At 46.3% G+C, this 10,923-nt stretch overlaps 1 protein-coding gene across 1 annotated transcript in view; it reads right to left on the reverse strand.

Annotated features, from left to right (window-relative positions):
• Window positions 1–10,923, reverse strand: part of ccdc146 (coiled-coil domain containing 146) — a gene marked incomplete at both ends in the record, with an annotated part of 60,071 nt that overhangs the window by 35,931 nt on the left and 13,217 nt on the right. The window contains 2 exons of the mRNA XM_079755958.1: window positions 3,925–4,146; window positions 5,194–5,276. Of these exons, the coding sequence (XP_079612084.1) occupies window positions 3,925–4,146; window positions 5,194–5,276 (305 nt within the window). The remainder of the gene's footprint in view (window positions 1–3,924; window positions 4,147–5,193; window positions 5,277–10,923) is intronic.

A 10,923-nucleotide genomic window follows, 5' to 3' on the forward strand; every position in this document is an offset into this window, starting at 1 on the left:
AAACCTGCTCCCTGGTGACCTACCCTAGCAGTGGCTTAAGATAAAAGGGTCTTGGAAATAGTGAATAGAAATAGAAATGGGGTTAAAATGCAGAGTTGTTGCTGTGTGCTTTTGGTCGTTCTCTGGGTTACTTTGTTTCTGCATCTCTCGTTGGCTGTATCGCCCTGTTATTGGCTGCCTGGGTTAGCAGCTCCGACCAATAAAATGCGAGAGATTGGGCTGGTGGGTGGACGTGAGGGAGGGGGGCTGGTGGGTGCGACGTTGGGGAGTAAACAAACCAGCAGCCCACCATTTTTCATTCCTGCGTGATATCAGGTTGCACGGTTTCAATGACCTTCCTATGACCCTTAGAAAAATATGGTGTTGAGTGCGAGAGAGAGAGAGAGAGAGAGAGAGAGAGAGAGAGAGAGAGAGAGGGAGCATGAGAGAGAGAGATAGAGAAAGAGAGCGTGAGAGAGCGTGAGAGAGCGATGGAAAGGATGAGTGTTTGGGATATGAAGAGCAGGGAGAGTGCGACGAAAGTGGGCTTTGTTATTTTTTTCCCATGTTTCTGTGTGCCTGTGTGTCTGACCGCCCGTACAAAAGGACAAGAGTGTTATTGTGAGACAAGAGGAAATAGAGGGAACAGGAGAGACAGAGAGAGAGAAAGAGAGAGACAGAAAAGGAAAAACATTGAGTCATTGACCAAAGACGATGAGAGAACGATGAGGCCAGGACACAGTGGAAGATAACAGAGTAAACACAACATACATCATGTATCTCTCTATCAAACCAGCAGCTCAATAAATACAACAAGAAAATCAAATGAAAAAATAAAACCCCAGCATAGATAGACACTGGCGGCATGGAGATTATGGGTTGTCTAACAGGAAAAGCTGTGCCCTTTTCACAAGAAACAGAGGGTGCCAATGAGTGTGTCGGTTCCCTTGGGAATGATTTATTACAACGTCCTCAGTGCTGGGTTGAAACAGAGATCCAGAGGGCTGTTAATATGTCCGAGGTCAGGGGGGCACAGTGCTCCAGCCTTCTGCGTTGACTTTGCATAACTTCCCCCGTCCCTTACACCCACAATTGGTGGACTGGACCACGACATTGGGAAGCACACACACAAGGTACACACACATCGTACGCAAACATACACACACACCGTACACATATGCACTCACCACACACACTGTACACACACACACAGACACTGTATAGCCACACACACACACACACACACACACACACACACATACAGACACACACACACACACACACACACACATATACACACGCGCAGGTCCTTCAGGCAGCCATGACAACAGTTAAGCCCGAAGTGTACGGGCATTTGTGAAAAGAGCCAAAATCATGTTTAGTATTATGGTTGTATTTCATTTTCTGGGTCGCACTACGAACACGATGCAGAATGTGAGCTCAGTGTGCTGCGGGCTGTATTTGCACAGAGACTAAATGTGAAATCCGATATTCTATGTAAGTTAATCAGATATATTTTTAGAAACAGGTTGAGGAGTATTGTAGCTTGCCCACAGGTAGGCCGCACACATCGGGAATCAAACCCAGAACCGTTCGACTGGGAGTGGAACACACAAACCACTAGAATATCTCCCTTTTTTTCCACCAAATGTATTTTTTCTGTTTGAATGAGTAGTATGCCCTTGTGTGAGAACGGATTTGCATCTGTTTAAAAACACGAACACCATCCTGAACAGTGTTCAGAACGCTACTTCCAGGGTCGTAAAGAACCAAAGTCAGAATCCCGAAATCAAACGACGTATCGGGTCCGATGTCCGGGTGACAACGTATAATTTGGGCCCTTACACGGCCGTTTAACGATGCAACCAGAGCGAACATCACACACCCGTGACGGAATACAAGCAGTGGAATACGTTACCCACTTTATATTCCTGCCCCGTCTCGAGACAGCAATTTGAACGGACAGGAAAAGAGTGGATGCGTGTGCTTTAAATATTAAACGTATCCTGTTGTAAGAGAAGGAAAGAAACGGGGAAACTCTTGGGAGTATTGCCTTCGGTTTTGTGACAGACTTGCGGTATACCAAACCAAGCGCACAGGGATTTGAACCTATGAACCCCCCGAACGCTACAAATGAGGTTACCTCCAATCTACTGGAAAGACTCAACATATGTTCCATAGCTCTCTGCAATATCTCAATATTGTTGCCAATGCCTTTTATTGAATTTAGGTGATATATAGAATATATATATATGATATAAAGATATTGAGGTATCCCGACTCACACTTTTACATTTATTAAATATGCGCTTATAAAATGATACGAATATGAGGTTTGCAAACCGAGGGGAAGGGAGGAGCTGCTCTGAGTTTGACCCTCAGTTAAAGCATTTCAAAGGCATTATGAATTCAAAAGCATATCGTGCAATAAAGTTTTCTTCCCATCTGGTCTGATCTTACCAAGTCTCGTCTGGTCCCGTCCAAACGTTTCAACGCGCCTCAGCCTCATCATCAAACAGACAGGCCTTCCCTCATTCCCTTTCCTTGTAGAGCTAATTAAAGATATCACAAAAATTGCGAGAAATGTGTGTAATTTTTCACAAGCATTCGTCACTTCCTGAGTTGGCAAATTTTGAACGGGCCCCGGCGGTGTTTCCAATCAAACCGAAACCGTCTCACATCCCATTATTTGTCTGCCTCGCTTTGTGTCATGTGAGCACACCAGTCGAACACAACGGTGTTTGTTCTGCCTTGCCTGATACCAGTGGCTACTGGCAGCCATTGAAAGCGAGCCACAGAGGGTCCCATGCTGAGAAAAAGAGGCAGAGAGAAATGGCTGTTCTGCCTCTGTGGCTCCCTCCTAGCCCCTATCTCCCTAATGATGCTGTGCAGCTTCTTTGAGCAGATTATATCTGCGTTTCAGGTCGCGGTGGGACAGCGGGCAAGGGAGTGTGTGTGTGTGTGTGTGTGTGTGTGTGTGTGCGTGCGTGTGTTGTGTGTGTGTGTGTGTGTTGTGTGTGTGTGTGTGTGCAGGTGTATACTCAGAAAGAGCTTATTTCCAACTTATTTCCTGTTAAGTTGGTTGTTTTTTCTTTATTCGGGGGAAATTTTTCCGCTTTGCGAGAGGTATTTAGTTTTATCTTCCTTTGTCATCAGTTTGCTCAGGTTGTAGGTTTAGGTGTGTGCGCTTATGGGCATGGGTCTATGTGTGTGGGTAAGTGTGTGTGTTTGTGTATGTGTACCTGGGTGAAAATAGGTTATGGAAGGCAGACTGCGGCGCAAAGGAGAGATCCAGTTCATTTGGTGTTTCCACTGACAGTGTGTGTGTATGTGTGTGTGTATTGTGCGCATTTGTGTCCATCTCCTCAATACTCTCTAGACACTTGTCACAACATCCACGTCCCGAAATAAATCAAACCCACTTCTGAATAATCCCACAGAGAGTGTGTTTCAGACTGTGCTTGCATTTGCGTGTGTGAATATATAGTTGTGTGTAGAAGAAGGAGTGTGCATGAGTGTGTGTGTGTGTGTATCTGTATGTGTGAGTTTTAAGCATTTGCGTTGTGTGTGGTTTTGTGTGTATGTGTGTTTTTCTTTATGTTTGTGTATCTTTATTGCTCTTATCTTTGCGTGTATGTGAGTGTGTGCGTGTGTGTGTTATGAGTGTGACTGTGTCTGTACACAAGTATGTGTGTGTGTCTTGACAAGTGCGCCTGTGTTTATAAGTGCGTGTGTGTTTGTCTGCCATATGCATTTGTGGGAGAGGTGTGTGTGAAGAGACAAAGTCAGGGATGAATACTCAAACATAAAGACGCACTCATAAAGACGCACACTCTTAACAGACACACAAACACACAAAACCATCACTCACACACAAACACACACACACACACACACACACACACATACGCACACGCACACACACAGACACACTCTCTGGCTCACCGCTGTAGGGTGTATCGGCGGGTGCACTCCCGGTTCTGGGCCAGCTTCACGTCGTTGTGCGCCTGCAGGAGCTGCCGTCTCAGGCGGGTAGCCTCCGCGTCCGGGGGCGGCGAAGGGGCGACCTGCTCCTCCTCTGCCTCCTCCTCCTGCGCCCGCAGCTCCTTCAGCATGGCCCGGGACCCGTGGGCCTCCTGGAGGAGCAGATCCTCCGTCACCAGGGCCCTGTGGTGGAGGTAGAGGGGGAGGTGGAGGTGTCACAGAGTCGGACTGTAGGGCTACTTGGGACTTTGTTGATTTGTCGACTTGTTTGGAGTTGAAGTTGCACGGACAGACAACGATAACCTCCTCATCTATCATCCCTCTCTCTCATTGTCCCTCTCCCTACCCTTACCCCCCGCCTTTACCCGTCCGTTCAGTATCGTATAGTATCTGTTGAACTGTTTTAGTTTAATTAGGATAAACTCATTGAGAAATAAGGCAAATTATACAAAAATAATAAATAAACATAAAGTCCCACACAGTGTAGATACAAACGAACTACACCTTTGTACACATGTTAATATTACAGCCATTACGTTTATTTTACAATATTTATAATGTAAAAACAGAAATACCTATGTGCTTACACTATTTTGTTTGTAGAAATTCTATAAACAATCGTTTTTAAAAAGTTTCATCGCACCATTTTACGTACTAGTCTATTCTACTGAGTGGTTCCTTATTGCTGCAGATTGACGATAGTCTAGTGCAGGGTTTCCTTGTGTAGCCCCTCCCCCCCCCACAGCCCCATCGGTACGGGTAAAGTACCATTCCGTTACTCACACCACAGAATACGTAATCACCCCATCATCGTTAACGTCATTATTAACAGTGTGACGGCGTAGGCGTTAGGAATTGAAGGCACTGCAGGGGGCTTCTGTTTCTGGCCTTAATTTCATCAGTAATAATCAACCATGTATAACAAAGTTAAAAGTAATCTAAACCACCACCCCCAGAACCTGCTCGGGTAGGTGTTTCCATACTTGGGAATCACTGGTAAAATGGGTGGGGTTTGACTCCCAGCCCAATGGTTCTGGGTTCGTTACCCTGTGTCCCAATGGTTAACCTGCCCTCACCCTTGAGCAAGATGGCCAAATCTAAAATTTGTTATGGATCAAATATAAAATGCTGAAAATGACTTTCAGCACAGGGTTGGATAACCGGTTTGGTATTAGGCTTGACGAAGTTATTTGAGGCCAGAGGCTTTATTTTCCCAGGAGTACAACATACCTTCTCAAGGTGTCTCGTAGCAGCTGATAGCTGGCCTTCAGCTGGGCTACTTTCGTTGCACTGACTTGGCCTGAGGAAAACATCTGAAGGAGACACAGACACCCGTAGAGTTTGTTATGACTCATCTATATCATTACGATTCAGGAGCACACCAAAAGAATTACATACACAACTTAAAAACATGATAGTTAAAAACGAAGTGCATCGACTATGTTGTCGAACAAAACCAACAAATAATCACCTAATAATCAACGTTAATTGATGTTGCCGATGCATAAAAGTATGCAGCAGCGATATCTCGAGCCAAAATCTCACAAAGGGCATCTTCCAACCCACTCTAAATATCTGGTTTTGCCGGCCGTATTTTCCTCTGTTCATATCACCAGAGGGAGAACGTTATTGCCTTTCATCTCAGCATGAAGCAAGACGAAACGCAGGAGAAAATGGACAACAACAGGCCGAAGAGCAGCCCGCTGTCTCCCCTCAGATACCCCAGCAGTCTCTTATCAATCCAGGGTAAATTGGACCGGCTCCATGACGCGAATCTAACACACGACCGGTCGGAAGATGTGTGCTATTATCTTCTTTCGGGGCCAGCCAGGGGTAACTCTTGTTCTAGTGGATGCCGCCGTTGACAATGGCTTTGTTCTTGGCCCGCTCTACAGCGTGCTGTCCGCCGACGGGTCATCTCAGCCTCCCAGCCACTTCTACCCAATTAGACGCACTCGTGCGGCGGTAGTTAACGTGGAAGACAGCGGCGACGGAGGAATGGGAGAATTCATTATGCAGCCTCGTCGGCGCACCAAAAGCTAATTACCAAGAAAATCCACACACTGCTGAAAATAGAGGCGTGTTCTGAAGAAAAGTATGGTAGAAAAAACAAAAACAATTTAAAACTGAGATCTGTGTATTTGTGAAGACAAGAAGAAATTACGTTCCAGAGGCAGCATTTGTGTGTGTGTGTGTATTTGTGTGTGTGTGTGTGAGGTAATTGTAGAGAGGAGAGAGAGAGGGAGAGAGAGAGAGGGAGAGAGAGAGAGAGCGAGAGATAGAGAGAGAGAGCGAGAGAGAGAGAAAGAGAGAGAGAGCGAGAGAGAGAGAGAGAGAGAGAGAGAGAGAGAGAGAGAGAGAGAGAAAGAGAGAGAGAGCGAGAGAGAGAGAGAAAGAGAGAGAGAGCGAGAGAGAGAAAGAGAGAGAGAGCGAGAGCGAGAGAGAGAAAGAGAGAGAGAGCGAGAGAGCGAGAGAGAGAGAGAGAGCTGGTGATGATGGTGCACTCCTCTCTTATCTCCAGGGCCAGGCTGGACTATCAGCAGTAGATGAGGGATAGCCCGCGTTGTATGAAACAACCACAGAAGAAAAACACCTGTGTGGCTATCTCAGGAACACACACGCACACGCTCACATCAGGTAGACTAATGGCACTTGGAAATATGTTTGTCCGCACACACACACAACCACACATATATGCAGGCTTGCACAGGTAAACACACAAACGCACACACACATACACACACAAACACACACACACTATGAATATCTCAAAATCACAGATGCCCGAACAGACCTGTGTGTGTGCATGTGTCATAACATCTATCTCCGTGCATCCACACACACACACACACACACACACACACACACACACAGACAGACACACACACACACACGCACACGCACACGCACACGCACACACACACACACACACGTTACACTACATTAATTTCCGTTGCTGACAGAAGCCATGTTTCAGACCTAAAAGAAGACATTGCGATGTTTATTTATGAGCGCAGTGTGATATTCAACTCACTTTCCTGAAAGGACACTCTTCACCTTTCTCCCTCTATTGGTTGAAAAGGACAACACAGTGTTGTCCTTTTGACACTGTTGTTGTTGACACTTCTGTCTCAGTCCAGAGAGAGAGTGGAACAGCTTGTTCCACTCTCTCTCTTCTTCAAACTCCTTTGACGCCATAAGTCTACTCCAACGCTACGTCCGTTTGTACTCCCTGCCACGTCTTTTAGCCCAAAACTTATCAGCCCATCTGGTTGTCATGGTAACATTGGTCAAAACTTCGCGCGAGAGATAGCGTTCGCGGGGCGAAAAAAGAAAGACCATACATCATTAAGCAAATGGAATTCCTTATTGATGTGGTGAACGCTGATAGATTTGGATCTCCAGGAAAAGCCAGAGTTCCCTTTCTCAGTTCAGGCTGTGATCTTTAAAAGAACAAAGGTTGTACGTTTGGGAAAACCTTGAGGTGAGGCACACAACAAAAACGGATTCCTTTCGCTCTCGTTGCACTACTGTCCCTAAACAGCTGACATGTCACACCGATTGCCATGGGATTCGACCGGTAAATGGGAGTCATTGTTTCCACCGAATCAAGGTGCCTAACAATGAACCGTGCTGATTCACCGCCGTATGTTCAGCAAAACTTATGTTGCCGCACAACAAACCCGCTCATCAGCATATTGCGACGGGAACCGTTTTGTTCAAATGCTCTGACTGCCTCCTCCAACAGATGGCGTTTTAATTCACGTCCGGGGGTCCAAACGTGGTGGCGTGTCTGGGGGCCGAATGAAAGGCAGGGGAGAGCAGCGGTGAAACCTGAGCGCCGAAGGCCCGTGGTCGATTCATAAAACACAACAAAGCGTCTTTGAAGAGAGAGTCGCTCAGAAAGGCTTTCATTACAAACGCATGCACAGAAACACACACATACACCACCACACATGCACACACGCACACATACAACACCACACGTGCACACATGCACGGACACCTCACGCGGACACACACAAATGCATGTACACACGGACACACACACGCACACGCACACACACACACACACACACACACACACACACACGAAAAATATTAAAAATAACAGTATGACCAAATATCCTTTGGATGAAAAAAGTCTTGGTTCCTTTTTCTGATTCATTAGAAACCCCACCAAACCCCTTCCTGCCACCCAACACAGTGTCCTGCAACACTTAATTTGGGCCGGATCCCCTGTCCCTCCCCCCACACCCAACCCATTCATCAGCATATTGCCATAGACACGATTTTGTCAAAATGTGCTATGTGGCTTCTTGCACAGATGGCGTTTTAATTTAAGTCCACGGGTCCAAATCTGGTGGCGCGCCACGGTGCCAAATTAAATGAGCGGGAAAAGACCAGCTAACTTGGTCGCCCAAGGCCCGGTGTTCTGTCGATTCATAAAACACATCAAATTAAAACTTCTTAAGTGTGCCTGTGTCGTCTAAATACTCTCAGGAGGCCATTGTAGAAGAATTCACCGGCCGTATACTGGCCCTAAGTCCACCCGACTTTAGAGGGTATTTTATTTCTGAATGGGTGAGCTTGTTGTTATATAAAGATTTATTTACAGTCTGAATGATATTGCGTGGGTTCGGGTTTTTTGTATGCCGAGAACAAATAACAAAACAAAACACTTATCTTGGGGAACAGTGACAAATGCTCGCGTGACCAAAGAAAAGAAAAAGTCCCAAAAAACAAACAGTAGCCATATCTGGCAGAGGCAGCTTGGAGCGCTTTTGGGTCTATCGCTCTATTTTTGGTGCCAGGCTTTATCATTAGGAGGGGTGAGGGGATGGGGGGAGAGTGATGGGGGGAGAGTGATGGAGGGAGAGTGATGGGGAGGGGGAGGGGAGAGGCAGCATGTGTTCAAACCAGCTTTGAAGCGAGATAAAGACTATTGCTCAGAAATGCATTTGCTCAAATGGATATGTACGCACACACACAAACACAAACACACACACTTCCACCACGCATGCACACACAACCACACATGCACACATGCAGAGATACAGAGACACAAACATCCCTTGGACACACCACAACACACCCACACACACACACACGACCACGGTATTTCAAATAACAGTATTACCAAACATCCGTGAAATGAAGAAACTCTTGTTGGTTCCTTTTCTGAATTCATTAGAAATCCCACAAACCCTTTTCCTGCCCCAGAACAGCGCTCTGTAAAACTTGTACTTAGAAATAGGAGGCAGTTGCATCAGTCACATTAAGGACTGCAATAATATCTAACCACATCAGTGTGCTCATGTAACTGACTTGCTACTTTCGTCCTCGTCATCAAAAATTAGTTGGTCTAAAAAGATGGGAACCGGAAAGTTGCTAGTTCGATCCCTGGCTCCTCCTAGCTGTGTCGAGGTGTCACATGAGCAACACACCTCAACCTGACTGCACCCGACGAGCTGGCTGTCGCCTTGCATGGTTTATACCACCGTCGGTGTGTGAATGTGCGCATGAATGGGTGAATGTTAGACAATATTGTAAAGCGCTTTGACTTGCCACGGCTTAGAAAAGCATTTTATAAATGCAGTCTGTCGGCAACATCCACAAATGGCGGTAAAGTTGTACCGTTGATATCTGTCCAGTTTGGACCTCTGTGGAGAACGCATTTCCCGGGCCAATATCACCAAGGGTCACAACGGTTTGACGGAAACTAGAGTTGATGTTGCAGAGTGTGAAATATTTTCGCAAACACGTGCCCTTATGAAATGCTGCTCTCTTATTGGGAGCGCCGAGCGTGGTAAGGTCACAGCCTTCAGTGTCACGGCGTGAAAACACAACTTCACGGTAAATCGCTTCGTCTCGAACATTACATACGCGATCGAACGCTTTGATGACGCACGTGAGTGGAATGCGTCATGTAATGTGAATCTGGTTTAAAGCTAACCTACTTTGGCCTTTCTGTCTGATAACAAATGAGCTTATGCAAGAAACATGTAACATTGTTATGACTGTTTGCCATCATCCCGGGACATTGTGTAACGCACACCGGAGCTCAACCAAAATAAACGAGGACTCTTTGCTCAGAATTTTACTTGACATTTCCTTTCCTATTGTTATTAATTAAGAGTTTCAGGAAGGCATTATTCCGGATGGTTGGGATCCCCATATACACACTCACACACAAACCCACACACACCCACTCACACACACACACACACCCACTCACACACACACACACACACACACACACAAACACACACACACTCCCCCACACACCCCTCATTTCCTAAGCTGAACATCTGAGATGAATTTGGATGACAAGGATAAAAATAAAGTAGAAAAACAAAAGCCATTACATGCACTTTATATGACAACTGGCACACTAAACAGGGACTTTCGGACAAACATCTCTTAAAAAAAATTGCATGAATAAGCTAGAAATTCCTCCAATAATGTTATGCGTGTGTTGGGAATTCCTGTAAGCCTAGAGACTTCTTTCCCCCCTCTGTTCAGGGAGGCAAGGGTTCGACAACAGAGTACACCTGCCGGAGGCAAGATCGGCCAAATAACTCCCTCCTCCTCTCTCCCCTACGGTCTCTCACCCTCCTTCTCTCGCTGTCTCTGCATCTCTCGCTCGCCCCGCCCTCTCTCTTCAACCTCCCCCTATCTCCATTTCTGCATCTCTTGCTGACCCTCTCACTCGCCTCAACTTATTCTCTCCCTCTCTCTATCTCGCTCTTTCACTCTACCTATGTGTCTCTCGCTCACGTCCCTCTCTCTCTCTTCTCCTTCTGATTTTCTCCTCCCTCACACCCTCACTCTCTCCCCCTGCCTCTCCCTCACCCACTACACCGCATTCCCTCCCTCCCTCTCTTACTCCCTTACTTACTGTCTCTAGTTCTCTTTTTAACCCCACCTTACCATCTCTCTCTCTCCCTCCCTCTTAGG

This window comes from Pollachius pollachius (assembly GCF_949987615.1).
Source record: "Pollachius pollachius genome assembly, chromosome: 18".
NCBI classification, from domain to species: Eukaryota; Metazoa; Chordata; class Actinopteri; order Gadiformes; family Gadidae; genus Pollachius; species Pollachius pollachius.